This window comes from Siphateles boraxobius, unplaced genomic scaffold, assembly GCF_051911475.1.
Source record: "Siphateles boraxobius isolate OS27281-9 unplaced genomic scaffold, OSU_SipBor_1 35, whole genome shotgun sequence".
Classification (NCBI taxonomy): Eukaryota; Metazoa; Chordata; class Actinopteri; order Cypriniformes; family Leuciscidae; genus Siphateles; species Siphateles boraxobius.
Window position 1 is genome coordinate 5,948,323 of NW_027508975.1, and position 21,337 is coordinate 5,969,659.

Sequence of the window (21,337 nt, forward strand, 5' to 3'; positions counted from 1 at the left end):
AAAACGGTGCGGTTTTCTGAGCCTCAAAAGGTGACAATTTAAACATGCTGTAGACAATTATCTGTTGGGTATTTTGAGCTAAAACTTCACATACACACTATGGGGACATCAGAGACTTATTTTACATCTTGTGAAAAGGGGCATAATAGGTCCCCTTTAAACTTGCTACTCTCCTCACTGTTTTCTCTGGGAATCATGTTTTGTTTACAGTTCAGCTCTCACTGTGGGGACACATTTAAAAAATAAAAATAAGTATTATAAGCATACTTAAAGGGATAGTTCAACCAAAATGTAAAAAAATTTCATCATTTACTCAACCTCATGTCGTTCCAAACCTGTATGAGTTTCTTTCTTTTGTTGAACACAAAACAATATATTTTATATTGGTATATTAGAATATTAGAATATTGGTAACCAGACAGTTGACAGTATCCATTGACTTCCATAGTATTTTTTCTTACTATGAAAGTCAATATCTACCTCCAACTGTTTGATTATATCAACATTCTGCAAAATATCTTCTTTTGTGTTCGACAGAAGATTGAAACTCAAAAATCGAAAATGACCAAGGGTAGGTGCACTTGCGTGCGCACAGAGAGAGAGAGAGAGAGAGAGAGAGAGAGAGAGAGAGAGAGAGAGAGAGAGAGAGAGAGAGAGAGAGAGAGAGAGAGAGAGAGAGAGAGAGAGAGAGAGAGAGAGAGAGAGAGAGAGAGAGAGAGAGAGAGAGAGAGAGAGAGACAACAAACTTTTATTACAAAATCGTTTCACATTATATTTACAATACAATATGCATAAATATTAAGAGCAGCCCCAACTCACAATCAATGTGCAAAAAAAAACAAGTCACCTTCAAATACAGAGCACAATGCCTCATTGCAACACCAAATACCTTCAAAGGTAATGAGATCATCCATATGCTTGTAAAAAGCAAAATCAATTAATATCCTAGCTTTCAACATGTTTGAAAACATAGCAACTACATTCTGCTCAGAGTTTTGCTCGATTTTCTTTTTTCTACTAATATAAATAGCCAACTTTGCTTGGCCCAACACAAAATTCAACAACTGACATACAAATCTGTTTTTTAACACATATTTAAAACCAAAAATAAATAACACTGTCGAAAAAGTTTCATTACACCTCTGAAAAATACTTTCTAAAAACAAAAATAAAGGCTTTAATCTTGCACAGTTCACAAATGTATGAAAAATGGTTTCTCTCTCAGTGCAAAAAGGACATTGAGCATCAACCTCAGGATTTAAAATGGAAATAAAAGCATTGACGGCGACAGCGCCATGAAGAATTCTCCACTGTAAGTCACCTGTCTTTTTCGTCAACGGTGGTTTATAAAGTGCTCTCCACTCAGGTTTTCTATCCACATTCAATGTAAAAAAATCACGCCATGGAGTATCTGTTTTCCTATCTAGCATTTTTTTTTTAAACATAATGACACAATACTTATACAAAGTTTTCCCAGTACAAGAAAAAAAGTCTACAAACAAGGAATCAAAACTTTTTAAAAACACTCCAGAAACCTCTCCTAGGTTCAAAGAAAGAAACAAACAAGGAAACGAATCTTCAGGATTTGGTTTACAGAGACCGTCACGACACTCAGTCAACAAAGTTCTTTCTGTTGTATTAAGAAGCGTCTGCCATTTCACCAATAGCTGCGCAACTAGACGGGTTGATCGAATTCCCAGATGTTGAGCCGTCGCTTCTTCATTCTTAAAATCAAGACCTGCTATTTCCAGTAATTGCCTCAAAGTGGTGATTTTACTGTCAATGAGTGTCTTGTTAAGTCCTGGGAAAAGGCCACCGGCAGACACATCCAGACGTGCTCCACGAATTAGAGGCTCTTCCAATAGCCAATGAAGTGACTGTGAACCCTCTGCTTTTTTAAAAACAAAAAGACTCCAAACCTTAAAAAGGTTCTTATAAAACACTGGTAAACCAGAAGTGTTCAATTTTGTAGGGTCCAGAAAAAAAATTTTTTTGTCCAAACCCAGATCCTCAAGATTACGTAAAATAACATATGCGACAGAACACCATTTATATTCAGCTGAACCAACTAGTAGTCTTTGTATGAGTTGCAACCGAAAAGTTGCGATTCTGCTGTGAAGATGTATTAGACCCTGCCCACCCTCCTCCTTAGGCAAGAATAACACACTCTGTGGGACCCAATGCATTTTATCCCAGAAGAAATCTACTAAAATAGTCTGGATTTTCGCTAAAAGATGTGAGGGAGGATCAATACATGCAAACTTATGCCACAATGAAGAAGCAACTAAATTATTTATAATTAAAATACGCCCTCTATATGACATCTTTGGAATTAACCATCTCCATTTATCCAGACGACCTTTAACCTTTTCAATAACTCCTTCCCAATTTTTTTTCGCTGTAACATCATCACCAAGATACACTCCTAAGTATTTAAACCCTGATTTTCCCCAACCTAAACCTTCAGGAAGATCTGGTCTCCCACCTGCCCATTTACCTAATAATAAAGTTTCACTCTTACTCCAGTTTACACTTGCAGAAGATAAACCTTTAAAAACATTAAGTAAACCTAACAAAACCTGTATGTCACTTTGCCTATTAACCATTACTATGACATCATCGGCATAAGCCGACAGTATCATGTTATTTTTACAGTTTGGCAAACATAAACCATGAAGTTTAACTCGTATCTGTTGTAAAAGTGGCTCTATTGCCAAAGAGTAGAGCATACCAGACACTGAGCACCCCTGCCTTACCCCTCTAAGAGCTTTAAAAGGAGCACATAAACCACCGTTCACCTTAAGAATACTCTCAACGCCACTGTAAAGAACTTTAATATTATTTATAAAATTTTGACAAAACCCAAAAGCCTCTAAAACTCTCCACAAATAGCAAAACTCAACACGATCAAATGCCTTCTCCTGGTCCAATGAGATTAACCCACAATCTAAATTTAACATCTTGGAGACCTCTATAACATCACGAATCAATGAAACATTGTCAAATATTGACCTACCAGGAACACAGTAGGTCTGGTCAGGATGAATGACTCCATCCATCACTCCTGCTAACCTGTTAGCCAGCGTTTTCGAGAGCAGTTTATAGTCGCTGCAGAGTAGTGATACGGGCCTCCAGCACTTTATATCTGCAAGGTCGCCTTTCTTGGGCAGGAGGGTTAGCACTGCTCTACGGCAGCTCAGAGGCAGCTGGCCTTCAGCCAAGCTTTCATTCAAAACCTCCAGAAGGTCCTCTCCTAGTTCCGACCAGAAAGATTTGTAAAAATCTACTGGTAGGCCGTCAATGCCCGGCGCCTTTCCAGACTCCATTCCTTGGAGGGCCTTGTACAGTTCGCCCACGCTCAAAGCACCAGAGATTTCAGTATTGACTTCCTCAGACACCTGGGGTAAGTCGTTAAAAAAATCACTGTCACTCCTGTATTCCACCCCAATCTCATTTTTATACAGGTTTTCATAGAAACCAAACGCTCTCTTTCGAATGTCTGCAGGGTTTGTCAATAGTCCTCCAGACTCGGAGCGCAGAGCATGAATGACTCTGCTCTGACCGTTCTTTTTCTCCAAGTTAAAAAAGAACCTGGATGGAGCATCCATTTGGTCCACACTCTGGAACCTCGACCTGACCAGAGCCCCCTGTGTTTTAATGCCCAGTAAATCAGCCAACTGTGTCCTCTTGTTTGACAAAGAATCTAGATAACCCTGACCACCAGTCGACTCAACTAAATCTTGAAGTTTTAAAATGTCGGTCTCCAAGGTGTTCATACTCACATTTATCTCTCTAGTGACGTTTCGAGTATACTGCAAACAGAACTGCTTTATTTGGGCTTTCCCAAAATCCCACCACTGCCGTAGAGAATTAAAAGACCCCTTTTCGGTTCTGAACTCATCCCAAAACAGCTTAAACGTACTTTTAAAGTACCTGTCACTTAACAAAGTGGTATTTATCTGCCAGTATGCACTCTTTGGCTTAATGGAGTTTAAAAACACAGAACACTGCACCATACTGTGATCAGAAAAACACAGTGGAGTAATTAAACATTTTCTTACAATGTTAAAGTGATGCTTTAAAACATAGAAACGGTCCAATCTTGCCAGTGAAATCACACTGTCACGAACATGAGTCCAAGTATATTGTTTTTGTGTCTCGTGAAGCTGCCTCCAAACATCACAAAGCTCATGCATTTTAACAATCTGAACCAAACGATTACGAGAGGGCAAGTGAGGTTCAATATGATTCCTGTCTAAGTTTGACAATGTACAGTTAAAGTCACCACCCAAAAATAAATATTCTTCGACACAACATTTTTGTAAAACTGAACACAAAGTATTTAAAAACAACATTCTTTCTATTTGTGCAGTTGGAATGTACACACAAATAAAAACAAATATATAATTCTCAAAAATAGCTCTCACTTTTAATAGTCTACCTTTAACTACTTCGTCAACCTGATAAGAAGTTGGGCTAAAACTCTTAGCAAAAAGAATAGCAACCCCTCCGCTAAGTGAGGTATTATGACTCAACAAAGAGACCCCATCCCACTCCTCGGCCCAATCAGCAGCATTCCTCAAATCACTATGCGTTTCTTGCAACATAACAACATCTATTCTTTTTTGTTTAACCATTTCAAAAATTCCTGCTCTTTTCCTCAATTCCCTTGCTCCATTTACATTCAAAGTCGCAATATTCACTTCACTCATACTTGGAGAAATGAAAAAAACTAAGAAGAAAATCAGCACTCCACAGACACACACCGCATTACTAGCCAGGCTATACTTTCGCACTACCTTCATTGGCACTATCAGAAGTGAGTTTTCTGACGATCTTTTTTAGTCGATATATCTCCTTATTTGTAAACAAACCTTCCGACATAAAAAACCTGGTTTTCTCAACAAACTGCTTTGTGTCTGAAAAATAATTATTTACACAGACCCCTCTCTTGTTCTTAGTAGCTTTTAAAAAAAGTTTAATGTCATCTACTTCAACTCCTCGACTAGAGAAGTCACACTGAGAGAGACTGACACTGGAGTCAGAAGACTCACTGTCAGTTTCACCATAAAAATCCTCCACGTCAGCTTTCTTAGCTCTAAATTTCTGAAACTCGTCAGATGTTTTCCTTTTTGTTGGAACTTTGAAATCACTCTGTTCTGTCTCCATTTCAATGCCATCACCAAACGAATCAGGCAGTAAAACATTAGGTGCACCACCACTTTCTTTCACGTTCAATTTGCAAGAACGAATAATCAATGTTTCAGCATCACCCAGTCTATTTTCCTCAACCACATTTGTGGTGTCGTTTAACTGTATCGCCGCACTCTCGGCCGCGGGCGGATTCTCTTCAGCCGTCAACGCCGCCGGCCGAGCCTCGTTAGACGGTCCAGCCTTGACCGGCTCACTAACATTAACGATGTCAACCGTCGCTGAAACATTTTCCTGATTTTTACCAGGGCAAGCACGAATTAAATGGCCCACTTCACCACACTTGAAACATTTCATTTTGTCCGTAGTAGCATAAATAACGTAATCGAACTCGTCAACTTTGAGATGCAATGACAGATCTAGATCTTCATCATCCCTTAGGATCATGTAAACAAATCTCCTAAATGAAACCACATGTTTCAAAAGAGGAGATCCACTTCCAATTGGTATCTTTTTAATAGGTGACACCAATTTACCATATCGTGATAAAATTCTCACCAAAGTTTCGTCACTTATGAAAGGCGGAACGTTCGACAACAAAACTTTTTTTGATGGCATAGAAAGTGGGAGAACATGAGTAAAAAGATTCTCAATAACTATACCAGTCTCAACTAACTCATTTGCCTTTTCAACAGAGCTAAGAAAGATCACAGTGGCACTGTTCATTCTAGAGGCCGACATGATATTCTCATGCCCAACAACCTCTCCTGCAGCCAGGCAACAGTCTTCCACGCTCACCGCGGACACCACTTTAACTCCATGGCGCCGCGTGAGTTTACTCAAACCTTGCATACGTGGGTCCGTCATGCTGCCCGATAAAGAGAACGGTAGCACGCGGCCCAAACAAACAGACAAATCACCACTCTTTCAGCAATAACCCATGCAAGAAAGAAAAGAGAGAAAGAGAAAGAAAGATTCACTCACGAGCTCCGATCGGCTCCGATTCACTCACAAACGCTCCGCTCACACTCAACAGTCACACGTCACACCGGAAGTGAGAGAGAGAGAGAGAGAGAGAGAGAGAGAGAGAGAGAGAGAGAGAGAGAGAATGCCTTATATATCAATTGACCACTCAGTGGGATATTTAAAGGTCATCGTCTTTCAAGATAATTTTGAATCAGGAGCTCAACTGCCTCTTCTTGTCCTTGGTTTGAGCATCATACCATTCTCTTTATTTTTTCTCAGACTTTTATTTTGTTCTTTAAAGGTGCAGTGTGTGATTTTTAGCAACCTCTATTGGTTCGGCTGCGAGTTGCACTAAGGGCTCAGCCCACTGCTCACCCCTCCCTTTCGAAGAAGCTACGGTGGCTAAATCGGGACAAACATATCGTCGTCTGAGACAGCAGAGAATAGCCAGAGCAAGCCAAGAGTGTGTAACATTGTCACTGTTTCTGTACCACAGTCCATTATAAACCACATCATGGATAAAGTTTACAAAGCCATAGTCAGGTAGCCACGTTCGGCTATGGTAGAAACATGACGTCACAATATGTCGACCTTCATCGAAGGGATATAAATGGATATAAATAGAAATAGAAATAAATGTCTCATTCTAAGGTAATAAAAACATTACGGTTTATTAAGTACGTTCTTTATACACCACTGAAAACATAGTTATGGATGTCATATTGTATTTCTGTTAATAGATACTCAAAATGTTTACACATTGCACCTTTAAATGCAGAAGAACAATGCAAAAGTTGTAGTAATGTCTTGCACAACTTTCACATAACTGGCCTCCTTCTGACCATTTTGAATAGTAACACTATTAGAATCACTAAATATTGTTCAGTTAAAAAAAATATAACAGCATACATTATGTGCAAAAAATAACATGAAGGTGAGAAAATAATAAGATAATTTTAATTTAAAGGGATAGTCACAAACCGACAATTCTGGTGTTGTTCTGTGGAACATAAAATAAAATCTTTTGAAGAATATCATTGCATTTTTTTTTGTCCATACAATGTCGTTTTCTTACTTACTATGGCGCATATCTTAGTGAAACAGCTTCTCAAACAAGAGAAATGTAGGGCAGGGCTTGGTTTTATCCAACAGGGAATTGGATCGTTGGATCATTTTAGTTGGATCACTCATGTGAGTGCACATCCTGAACTCATGGAAAAACGCAAATGTTACGCAAATGTTATGAGCTAATCGTACACAAACATACGGTTATTTAAAAGAATTTACGCGTGAAGGTCCACCCCTAAGCATACCAGTCACAGAGGTGTTAGCAGATCATTTGCGCACCTAAGACTGAGTTCGTACAAATTATCCACCAATTTCCAACACGTAAAATAGTTATGAATTGTCATGAGATTGCGTTGGAGTGACAGGTTTTCCCACAGAAATATGAATTGGAATAAAATACTGATGTGCATGGATAAATCAAATAAAGTCAATACATACTGGAATATTCCATGAAAACAATAATTGTCAGCTTTGATGTCATGACTTTGAGATCACTGATTCCCTTACCCTCTTCCCACAAACCAACTTTCCATCCTTGCAACCTGTGTTATTATTCTCATCCTCTTATTTTTCCCCCCTACCGCCCCAGGTATTCGTTCTCATTATATTGACACATTTCACTTCCTTCCGCTCCCCTGCTAATTGCGACACAGATCGTCTGACTTGTGGTAATAAAGGATTCATCTGGTTTATCCCCATGTCTTCAGATCGGATCACATCAAAAAACTGCCCTCCCGCGATGCGTCCCCAACTGAGCTTGCGCCTACAGCTGGATTTCCTCCTCCTCAGAGGCTCAGGGTAGCTGAGTCAGCTGTACCGCCATCAGCTATCACTGTAAGACCTCAGTTTCCTCAGGACCAGTTGCTCTTCATGATGGAACAAAGAATCAGCACTGATGGGGACTATATGCAGGTTATCTGGATGTCACTTACTTTAAATCATAAATAGCTTGTAGCTTAGCTTTGCTTAAAGTAGTCAAACTACAGTCAAGCTACTCTTGCCTGAAAAGAAGTTATAGCTACACTACAAACTACTAACATGTAGTTACTAATGACATTAAAGCTATTAAATGGACAATTAATTAAATGAATCATGGGTTGAATTAATTCATTAACGAAAAAAAAAGAAGCGTGAAGTCCTCACACTGAAAATAGCTGCTCTAAATGAATTTATTAATAGCACAACGTTTCGACCATCAGGTCTTCATCAGGCACAATACCAATGTAGAGTAAAGTCAACTTTAAAAAGAAACAGGTAATCCCCTTAATTGGGCCCACACACAAAAACATGTGACAAACAAATTCAATAAAAAAAGTCAATAAATAAAATAATAGCAATATCAAAAATATAACAAAGATCTATATTACTGAAGAAAAGAAAAAAAAGAAAGAAAAAAAAACCTTGTTCAGTGTGCGGACTTAACGCTTCTTTTTTTAGTTTGTGCTACTTTGTTGTCCTGCACCTAAGCCCAATCTGGGTGTTTAGGATGTGCACACCAGTTTTGCATTTTTGTACCAATTCATTCACATGGACCATTTAAAATATACCAGTTCAGTACAATGATGTGGACTTCCCAACACTACATACAGAGAAAGTGAACATTTAAGAAAGCAAGTTTGATTCTTAGCACGTCAACACAATGTGAACAAAAAACGCAAAATAGCAATTGTCATGCTACACACTCAGATAACAGAGATGTTGTTACGCGACTGAATAGTGTAGCAGTGTTGCTACTTGTAGTTAGTTACTCTTCTACTGCTGGCTATGACAATGTATGTAGCTACACAGTGACCATTGAATGATTGGATATACAGTATGTGTGTACCATACTGAGTGGGAGTGTATGAAAGTTGATTGGTTGTCTCGCTGTGACAAATAGCTAAACAAAAGTGGCGACTGACCGAATGTATTTCTATCACGTTGAAGCTGATGTTCTGTGTAATTGGAGCTTGCAAGTGCTAATATTACAGGAAGTTAAATTAGTGTCAGGACGAGACCTCCATGCACGTTCCTGTCGCCCTGGGCAACAATAGCGGAGAATGCCGGAGACGGCACAGTTGGTTATGTCCGTCAGAATGCATTGTCTTTTTTCTCTCTCTCCCACTTAAGAGCCCGGGGACAGAGCAGGAATGACATGGGGTGCACCTGGTGCTTATTGTGCTTTCTCACAGCTGCTATTCGGTCTACGCTTTGCTGAAACTGGTCTTCTTTTCTTCAAGCGCCAGGTGTTTGAAGTCTACGCATGATGTGAGATAGCGTGGCTGTGACAAAAAAGATAACTGCCAGGTCACAAACTATCGGACCTATCACTTCCCCTAAACAGCCTTATATTTTCCTTCACTACCACGATAGGAGCCGTGCATAAAATATAACAAATATAACAAATATAATAATTTAAAATATAATAAAATAACCCTAAATAAAATATATTATACATACATATTAATAGTTAATTAATTACTATTAAATTTGTATATAATAATTGTATTTATTCATAGAAATATATATATATATATATATATATATATATATATATATATATATATATATATATAATATTACGGTAATATTATGGTATTATGTATGTATATATTTATGTATATCAAAATTGTAAATTCTTATTTTTTATGTAATATTACGGTATTTATTATAAAATATATAACAATGCACATCATATTTTCTTTAAAATTCATGACCCCTTATAATCTTTATTAAAAATACCTTCCCATCCCTCTTGCAAAGACATCTCTTCTGGAAGCTTGTTTCCTCCACTGAACAACAAAATAAAAAAGGTAGTTGTGACTTTTTATCTCACAATTCTGACTTTTTTTCTCACAAGTGCAAGTTTACATCTTGCAATTTTGATTTTTTTTACTCAAATTTGCACGATATAAACTAGCAATTGCGAGTTATTATCTCAGACTTACATGATATAAACTCACAATTGCACAATTACACATTTTTTTCCTCAGAATTGGACTGTAAAGGGACAATGTGTAGTTTTTTAGGTATATTATTATCTAAAATCAATATTTTTATTCATAAATATGTCCTCAATGGTGTACAAATACCTCTGCCAAATATCTGACTTATCCTCGTAAATGAAGAATTTATTATCTTTATATACATGTGATGGGTAGGTCCACGGAGGCTTCCATGTCGTTCCGCCATCTTGAAAAACTATAATATCAGAGAGGGTCAAAAAGTACTAGGCCAACGCGTTTCCACAACGCATTTCCGTTCAGAGCCAGCGTCACGTAACTGAAAGCAGCAGGAATGGAGGAGCAGAGCAGTGAGAGGCGCTTGTCACTGGCCGGCAAGTTTAAAAGGCTGCATTGCACTGCTATTAAACATACTGTAACATTCGTTTGTTCATTGTGTCAAGTTGCAGTTTGTTTGAAATAACAAACCTGTTCACCCGAAGGAAAAACTCAACGAAGTGCTATTAGAAGACATCCTGTCAGCTTTTTGGTACATAACAGCCACCATTGATGCAACACGCATTTGAAAAAGCGAGACGTTGGAGAGCACAATTCGTTTGAATGCAAAATACAATTTCACCGCTAGATGGGAGAAATTCCTACACAATGTCCCTTTAAAACTCGCAATTGCTAAATGAATTACTTTATTTCTTGCAATTCTGACTTTATTTCTTGCAATTGCAACTTTATATCACAAAATTCTGACTTTATAACTTTTTGAGAAAAAAAGTCAGAATTACGAGATGTAATCTGTGAGGTAAAATGTCACAATTATCTTTTAAAATGTTTCATTCTGTGGCCAGAACTCCCACTGGTGTCCGCTAAAAAACAACAGAATGCACACAGGGATAGTGGGAATCTGTAGTCTTTATTTCATAAGTGGTGCTCAACTGTGGCTCAATGTTGTACCTGGAAAGGAGTGTAACCTCCTAGTGCTCTGTCCTGTTACCTTACAAACGTAACCATAATATTATGCTGACATTCGGTGGGAAGTGTGGGAGAGTGCATAGGAGGCACTCAAAACAATTATCCTCATTTAACCTGTTGTCATTTCAGATAGAGTTTCCTCCCCCAGTTGTGTGTACACAAATAAGTATTTGTGGTAGCATAAACAGCTGTGTTCACAGTGAGTGAGTATAACAGCCTAAGAGTGTATGCGAGAAGAAAGTGAAAAACAGAAAGGAAAACAGTAGTTGAGTCCAATTACAGTATGTGCTGCTCATTCATCAAGGAAGAGACAGGACATACAGTAAGTCAAGTCATGTTCATATAGCGCTTTTAACAATACAGCTTTACAGTGACTTTAATAGGATATTAAAGTAAAAGAGATTGTTTGGTACAGCTCAGGACAGAACTTCCAATTGTCAATCTGTCATTTGTTCATGTAGTTTCTGAAAGTATTTTTTAAGCAGCACATACAACCATTGGAGACATATTGGAAATCTGTCTGCAGCAAAACTAAACTTCTTTCAAGAAGTACTGAAGTACTATGGTCAGTGGTGGTGTCAGATGGTAATATCATGGTATTTTGATTGATATACACCATGTTACTGAGTGGACATATAGCATCATATTTCCCAATCTTTCAAAAAGATTGTAACCCCATTTCTGTGTGAGTAAGGCTCAAGTGCCCCTTTATCAATACCAAACCTGTAATGTGTTTTATACCGAATAATGAGATACATAGTGAGTTGTCACTTGTAGTATATCTGTGTGTAAGAACAATGCATTTATGATGCAGCTGCCCTTCTGTTCAAACCATGTAGGCAGCTGAATTATGATGCTAAGAAGTATCTTGTATTCTAGGACACTTGAAAGCAGGATGTCAGTGATGTGTGTGTAATTGAGCAGATGAGTAGGAGAAATGGAGCACACAGCTCACTACTGATATCAATAGCAGCGTTTGTGAGTGTTCACATTGGGTTTTATACAGGCCAAGGGTTAATGTGTTGTTTTTCTGTGTCCTCTGATGCTGTTTCTCACCCTTTCACACTGAGCTGACAGATGCTGGAAATAGCATCAGGCTCCATTCTTCACAGCTAGCAGCTGATTACAAACATAATCATCAAGTTATGTTTTTTTTTTCTTTCTCTCACAGAAATTGTCATTTAGTGCAGATCTCATCTCTGCAGACAGATTAATTCTTTTGACAATGAAATGAATCTGCAAGTCAATAAGGACAGCAGACTGATTGTATTTGAGAACAGAGACACCACATAAATATTGAAATCTCAGTGGAAGCCAATTTGGGGTCACTGCACTGACTTCAAAATAGGCTCACATATTGTAAAAGTTTGTCTCACTTACATATTGAGGTTGTACGCCATTCAGAAATGAATTGACAATGTCTTTAAATTACAAATGCAGATAGGCCTTATGGCATGATAGAACAATAGATATTTGTACAGATAGATAGATATTGATTGATTGATTGATTGATTAGATCCAATTAGATTCAAATTCACACTCATTCATTGAAAGGGAGCCGATTCTTCACTTCTGAATTTTTCACATCTCCGTCAAATGTACATATAAACAGAACTTGCCTGCAGATAGTGGAGTGATCGTTCCTTCATTTTGGGATCCAGAGGAACCAATGCCTTGTCATATCCTCCTCCACCTCTTCCTGCTCCTCCTCCACTTCCACCTCCACCACCACGGGAAGATGGATAGACATCTCTAGCCTGACTGACCGTCATGGCTGACCATGTGCTCCTCTTCAGAGAGTGTCCGCTGTCCCCTGCCATGGCTATGTTGGTGCAAGCCATGCACTCTCCTGGAGGTGGACCCTTAGATTTCCTCAGGGTAAGCTCCTGGATAGCAGCATCCAGAGTCTCGTGTCCAGTGGGATACCCCCGACCGCCCCTGCCCGCACCCACCAGAAAGCTGCTGTCGCTGTCCAGGTTGTCATCGGAGCTCCACCAGCCAGCTGTTTTGCTGCGGTGGCGGGAGCTGCGAGACTCGTGGCGGGAGTCTCCGCTCTTGCTTCGTTCTCGGCTCTTGTTGCGACGGGCAGAGCGAGACTGGTGTGTTCCCGAATAATGATGTCCACCGCTTTCCTCGCCACCGCTGCGGTGCCCCCTATCCCTCTCCCGATACTCTCCCCCACGGGTGCCGTTAAACTCTCGTTTAGATGGCGTCTCTAGAGAATGAGACTTTGCAAAGAGACGCTGAACCGAGTTCACCAGATGCCGTATGCGACTTGGACTCTCGCTGCGTTGCTCCCCGCTGGCTGCGCGTTGGTACTGCAGGGTGTGGAAGCCGTCGGGGTGGAAGGGCGACTGTTTCTCGAACTGATCCAGAAGGTTGGGCGGGATACGGTGCATCTTATGCCCGTGGCCATGCACTCCCGAGGATAAACACTCTTCACACGTGGAGTCGTAGGGCTGCGGCTGACTGGGGTGTGAGCGAGGAAAGGTGCCTCCACCAGATGCTACCATGGCCAGGGATTCAGGGGGCCCACCAGGCGGGTAGTAGGGGTGGTCATTGTGCCCCTGGTAGTGGTCAGGATGGTGCATGTAGTCCCGCGCAGTGTCGCCATCCTCAGGCATGCAGTAGCAAGGCCCAGAGGAGTGTTGAGACAGACTGCGACTCACCTGGTAGCCCTTCATGGACGGGGCATGGTGGGCCGCCCGGGCCGAGAGGGGGCGCTGCGGGCGCGACAGGGCTGCGCCGGAGTCAACTATATAGAGAGACAGAAATAAAAGGAAATATTTTGATGAGACAAATGAACACTTTTACATGTAGTACATAAAAAATCAGCATTATTCTCAAAATATGGTGACCAACATGTTCCTTGACTTTTTAGATGTAAAAGGATTTCAAATAAAGTGGAGAAATAAAAGGCATTATGTTATTACTTATATCATTGTATTAAATAACATAAAATGGTTTGACTATATTTTTTGCACTTTTAAAAAAAAAGTTATAAATAGTCATGTACCTGGAAAAGCCCTTGTCCCCTTCATATGTTACACCACTTTAATGACATTTATAATTATTCATTTATTTGCTTTTCAAGTTCAGCATTAGCAAAACAGAAAAACATGATATCTAATACAATATATAGAATGAAATAACAACATATAAAATAGTATTAAACAATATAATCTAAATTAATATAAATCAATTAAAATAAATGTATCTATGATAAAAAAAAATATTGGAATAAAATTGGACAAAAAAAAGATTATACTATGCTTCAGGTGATTCTCTGTGGCTAAAAAAAGATTAATTTACCTTCAAATTTAATCATGTTTATATCATTCATTATCAGCAGGTTATTGGTGTTATATTGTTTAATGTTTGTGTAAAAAAAAAAAACACATGCCACTTTTTATTAATTTTAGTCTAATCAGCACTATATGTTTTGAAATTATATTGACAACATCTAAAAAAAAAAACTTTTGAAAAGGTGTCACTGGTGTTCCAACCATTTCTTCATTTGAGTAATAAAATAAAATATTTTTACGGACTTTAGTGGGAGACAACTGAACTTAATTTCAATCAAGGCTGAAAAATAAACACATTTTGAGAACAACCTACCAAGAAAAAGTTAATATTGTAGCAAATGATATCATTTTCCTTTTCAGGGATGTGCTGTTTTGTATTTCAATAACTACAACCAGGCAGCTGACAATGCAGAACAAGCACACTCCGATACTTCTGGCGTAGCAGCGCTGCCATTGACCCTGAACACACATGAGTGAGGGTAGGCAAATGCTGTGCAAGACTTATTTCCATTTGTTCCCTCTAGGTTCTTTGCTGGATTGAGTCATTGTGTCACTATCTCTCAAAATCTGTTCATTTGGCAGAGCAGGAAATTATTCTCTGCTAATTCAACCTTTAATCTAGTTCATGTTCATTACTGATAAATCTGCTTTTTGTTTCACAATACAATCTGTGCCCATTTTGTGATCTCAAAGATAAAATAGGCAAAAAGCCTGAAAGGAAACGGAGCGAAATGGAAAAAGGCTTGTGCTTGTCAGGTGGTTGCCGTTCATATGGTCTTTGAAGCAGGTGGCGTTTCCAAACGCGAGCTATTGCTGACAGATGTTGAGGTGATCATTAGATGGAGATCAGCCTGTTACTTTTAATGAGCTAAATTTGCACATCTAACTTGATGCTTTGTGTCATGAACTCTGAGCTCAAAATAGCAGAACGGTGATTACTCTACTGTTAAATATCGAATGCTGTACACCAGCGTAAGAGGTCATTATTTTTTTCCCTGAGGAAGTCATGTAAAATATTTTTCACATTGTTTCTACTTCATTTAATACCATAACTAAAGCATAACTAAATTTATATATATCATATGTCCGATGGTGGAACATACTCCAAACATAATGTTATAATTATATCATGCACAAGTCTCATTGATTTCAAAGTGTTTCTGAGGCAGGTGTGTGTGTGTGTGTGTGTGTGTGTGTGTGTGTGTGTGTGTGTGTGTGTGTGTGTGTGTGTGTGTGTGTGTGTGTGTGTGTGTGTGTGTTTGTTTGTGTATGTGTACAATCATCTTTGTGAGGACCGGTTAGGGGATATAATATACAGTTAGTATAGTATACAAATCATTATGTCTATGGAAAGTCCCCATGAAACACGGAAAGTCAATGTGTGTGCGCATGTGTGTGTGTGTGTTAGAAAGTCTGAAAGAACAAACGTTCACAATGTACATCAAGTTGCATGGTGCTGTCACATCTCACAGCATGAATAACACAGAGTCTGGTGTTTCCCGTAATTTAGTAGATGCTTCTGTCAATCAATGTCACTCAACAGCACTTCAGGTGCCAGCTGGTCTCCGTTTGCCTCCCGTGGAATCATCACACTGTCTCCTCCCTGAACCCGGGATGAAAATGGAGATGAAAACAAAAGAGGGCATGAAACCCATCCTATCATTTCTATTCTCCCTTTCCTCACCCGCTCAGAGTCTCTCCAGACACTATCTCTCTTGCTTCTGACCTACTTCTTTCACTCGATTATGCGGCTGCCTGTCTGTTTCATCGCCAGCTGCTTGAAAGCCAGTATAAGTCTCTGTCTGTCTTTATGTGTCTCTCTATCACGTTATTTAGACTCACAGCCTTATGGTACAGTCTTGCCAATATACAAGCAAAGGCCAGCCATATGGAGCAATCAAAAAACTTTCCATTCACATATAAACACAAACAAACACACTACAACCACTTCTCTAACCATTGCAGGCCGGTGTACTAGAACTAATATAATAGCTCTATAGACTTAAATCTGAAAGAAAAAAGAAAACAGAAATTTGCACAAAATGTGTAGGTCTGCATAATATATAACCCTTTGTTTAATTTGTTAAAATGTGTCTCTGAGCAAGACACTTAACCCCTAGTTGCTCCAGAGGCGTGCGACCTCTGAAATATAGCAATTGTAAGTCGCTTTGGATAAAAGCGTCAGCTAAATGAATAAATGTAAATGTAAATGTAAATTTTCTCTTTGTCAGTTCTCTAAACTGTGTGTAAACTCTAAAATATGTGCCTGTAATTCCTGGTGTTTTTGTTTGAAAATATCCAGTTGAAGTGTATATTTAAGTTTGTTTAATAAATAGACTGTTGCAATTAGATCCAGCACTTTTCGTTTCTGTGATTATGCAACCCACGCTGACAAATGTATAATTCCACTGTAACAAGGAGACCTTAAAATACAGTGTAACCATTGGTAACACTTTATTTTACAGTTTCCTGATTACATGTAGTTACTATATTATTTATTACATGCAACTAACCCCATTACTTACTCAGTACTTAAATGTATAATTACACTGTAAAACGGACACCTTAAAATTAATTGTATAATATATCATATTTCTATTTTTACATTTCAAGTTACATTAACTTTGCTGTCATATAATGCTTATTTAAAGTTAATCTTTAAAAACACTAATAATTTACACTGTTGCACTGTTAAATGTAATCTTTTAGCAAATCTCAAAATTCATGTTTTGATGCCTATATTCACTTAAAATGGCCGCTTTTAGTCTTTACCGCATCTGCAAACACACACACACACACACACACACACACACACACACACACACACACACACACACACACACACACACACACACACACACACACACACACACACACACACACACACACACACACACACACACACACACATGTAGTGTTTCCATTTTTTATGGGGACTTTCCATAGACATAATGATTTTTATACTGTACAAACTGTATATTCTATTCCCTTACACTAACCCTACCCCTAAACCTACCCATCACAGAAAACTTTCTGCATTTTTACATTTTCAAAAAACATCACTTAGTATGATTTATAAGCTGTTTTCCTCATGGGGACCAAAAAATGTCCCCACACGAACAAGGATTTTCAACAGGATTTTGTCCCCATAAGGTAGGGTTTACCAGGCCACCCACACACACACACACACACACACACACACACACACACACACACACACACACACACACACACACACACACACACACACACACACACACACACACACACACACACACACACACACACACACACACACGTGAGCTGTGTTTTACTTTTTTCATTTATTTAGTCAAAATATTAAAGACATTTAATTTCGGCCATTTATTGGTTTCATTGGTTATTGCCCATAAATTAATAAGAATTAAAATAACTGTTGGCTTATTAGTATTGGCTGAATTGTAATACAATTATATTTCAATATTAAAGACATACTGTAATACACACATGCAGACACAAAAAATGAATACACAATTTTTTCCACCCCGAAGGGTTACACTTTATTTTGATGGTCCACTTTAGACACTCAATAAACTATAAGTTTCTTGTCAACTATATGTCAACTAACTCTCATTAGAGTATTAGTAGATTGTAGTAGACTGTTAGGTTAGGGTTCGGGTTAGTGGAATGAGCTGACGTAGTTGAAAAGTACTTATAGTCAGTAGAGTGTCTGTTGGAGAGCATCACAATAAAGAGTTAGCAAATATTAAAGGTGCAATGTGTAAAAAATGTGAGTATCTATTAACAGAAATGCAATATGACATCCATAACTATGTGTTCAGTGGCGTATAAAGAACTTACTTAATAAACCGTAATGTTTTTATTACCTTAGAATGAGGCATTTATATCTACATAGGCGCGGGAATCCCCTTCTATGAAGGTCGACATATTGTGACGTCATGTTTCTACCGTAGCCGACAGCGAACAAACAGCGTTACAGAGCGCGTTTCGTCACTACCTTGAAAGAGAAGCCGCAGAAAGCTAGAAGCTAGCCATAAATACCGTGAGTAGTGACTTTTCCCTTGTCAGTGGTTTAAAATATGTAGTTGGATTGTTTCATGTAACTTAATTCTTCTCCCTCGCTGTCTTATGGATTTGCTATGTGGGGATAAATGTGCTGGTTACGTTCGTGAGACAGCTGATTAGTACTCTTGTCATTGACCGTAAAACAGTTACAGGAATCACCAACCCGTCGATCTTGGAAGCATTTTAAGTCGATCGAGTTTCCAAAATCAGAGAAAAAAAGCCTATTGTGTGTAGTAAATGGTGTCTAGGGGATGGGGAGGCGCTCGCGCTGTTACAATCACGTTATTTTTGCCGCATGCACCTTTGGGCTCATGTGGACGTGTCCAGTATAAACAAGGCTTAACGCTTTAACCAGCTCAGCCACAGTAACAGCTCATATTAGCCAGCTAAACTTTTACTACCCCGTTCGAAAAAATATATAGTTGCATAGTTTCATGTGGTTCTTCTCCCTCGCTGTATTATGGGTTTGCTATGTGGGGAGAAATGTGCTGGTTACGTTCATGAGACAATCAACTAATTACTATTATTATATTACGTATTAAGACCCTTGATCCTCACCTGACTATGGCTTTGTAAACTTTATCCATGATGTGGTTTATAATGGACTGTTGTACAGAAACTTGGTTTACTCTGGCTATTCTCTGCCGTCTCAGACGACGATGTTTGTCCCGTTTTAGCCATCGTAGCTTCTTCGAAAGGGAGGGGTGAGCGGTGGGCTGAGCCCTTAGTGTAAACTCGCAACCGAACCGCTAGATGTCGCTAAAAGTCACACACTGCACCTTTAAGCAGACAGTTTACTAATACTCTAATGACAGTTATTTGAAATTTAGTTGCAAAGTTACTTAGGCAATAGTTGGTAGAATGTCTAAAGTGGACCATCAAAATAAAGTGTTACCCTTGTATGTGCCTCACAAAATCTGTAATATCTTTCACAGACTCAGTGCCACTAAGCTTGCAATTACAAAATAATAATAATAATAATAATAATTAATTAATTTTAGGTTTTTTTAAGTCCACCTGTGGGCAAATACTAGCCCGTTCTTCCTCATGTGGTCAGTTATAGCATCAGTGGGTTCTACCAGACCAGAAGAAAGGACTCATTTTGTTGTCGTTGTCTGGCTTGAGTATTAAGCAACCAGAGACAACCGCAACAGCAGCTGGACACTCTCTTCAAGTGTACAAGTGTACATCATACAGGGGGTTGAGGACCCACCAAGGAAAGAGAGGGTGCTTGAGAAAGCAGAAACAAGGGCCTCGCATTGACCAGTACTTCTTACGAAGCAACCAGTCAAAACAGTCGATTGAAGCACAGCAACGGGATAAAAACTAAAGTTCGCAGAGCATCAGCACCATTGTCACTGAGGATTATAAAACAAGCACAGAAATGCGGGTGGAGGAACCCACTCAACCACAGAGACCTCCCAAGGAGGAAAAGATCAAAGGGCACAAACCGAGTGTGAAGTTGCCCAAAGCTGTTGAAAAGAGAGAGTGGGAAATAGTCAACAACGACATGACAAAAATCCTGGAGCAACAAGTGGGCACAGCAGAAAAAAAGCTGGAAAGGATGGGTGACGTCATCTACCACTACGGAGAAGAGCGCTTTGGAGTAAACACAAGGAGAAGTGACAAAGCAATACCAGCACCAGCCAAATCCAGGAGGCAACAACACATCGAAATGCTGGTCAGATGGTGAAGGCAGCTGAGAAAGCAGTGGAACAAGGGCTCTGATGCAGAGAGAGAGGGTATCATGCTACTCCAGGGGGACATCAAGTGTCGGTTGGCAACCTTACGAAGAGCAGAGAACCTGAGAAAACTTCGCAAGAAGGAGGAACACACAAGAACTAGGTTCAACAAAAACCCCTTCAAGTTCGTTAAAGATCTCTTCGCTAAGGAAAAAAGCGGAATCCTGAAAATTCCAAAGCAGGAACTGGAAGAACATCTTGAAAAGGTCAACCATGACCCAAAAAGGCATGAACAAATAGTTATCCCACATGACATCCCACCTATTCAACCTCCCGAATTCAATCTGGAGACTGGCCCTCCAAAATGGAAGGAAGTAGAGAGTACAGTACGGCGCGCAAGATCAGCATCAGCCCCTGGGCCGAATGGAGTACCATATAAGCTCTACAAGAACCCACCAGATGTTCTACGCTATCTTTGGGGGCTCATGAGGATAGTGTGGCAGAAGGGAATAATACCTAAGGTGTGGCGAAGGGCTGGAGGGATGCTGATTCCCAAGGAGAAAGATGCAACAGACATTAGTCAATTCCGGCCAATTTGCCTTCTCAACGTTGAGGGAAAAATCTTTTTCAGCGTGATAGCACGGAGGTTGTCTACTTACTTGGAGAAGAACAAGTGCATTGACACTTGTACAGAAGGCCGGCATTCCTGGGTTCTCTGGTTGCTTGGAGCATATCAACATGATCTGGCACCAGATCCAAGCGGCGAAGAGAGACAAGAGAGACATCCATGTAATCTTCCTTGACCTGACCAATGCCTTTGGATCAGTTCCCCATAACCTCCTCTGGGAATCTTTCAAATTCTTCCATGTTCCATCATCCGTCACTAGTCTAGTAAAAGCCTACTTTGAAGACCTGCAACTGTGCTTTACAAGTCAAGTCAAGTCAAGTCATCCTCATTTATATAGCGCTTTTAACAATGTAGATTGTTTCAAAGCAGCTTTACAGAGATAAACATATAATTTAAGGTAACAGAGATTGGTTTGGTTTTATAGTGGTTCTTGAATTTTTTTTTTCCAGCTAAAGTTAGTTTTGATTGATTAACTTCCGTCTAAATGATCATTTGTTTTTAAATTAGGGGCCGCTAAGACGACACCGTTCTCTCTAAACAGACTTTAAACGTGAACCTGTGATA

The 21,337-nt window shown here is 39.3% G+C and overlaps 1 protein-coding gene across 1 annotated transcript in view; it reads right to left on the reverse strand.

The window, feature by feature from the left end:
* dlgap3 (discs, large (Drosophila) homolog-associated protein 3) overlaps positions 1-21,337 on the reverse strand; it is a 212,969-nt gene that overhangs the window by 15,001 nt on the left and 176,631 nt on the right. The window contains exon 3 of the mRNA XM_077196070.1: positions 12,713-13,848. Coding sequence (XP_077052185.1) covers positions 12,713-13,777 — 1,065 coding nt within the window. The 5' untranslated portion in view covers positions 13,778-13,848. The remainder of the gene's footprint in view (positions 1-12,712; positions 13,849-21,337) is intronic.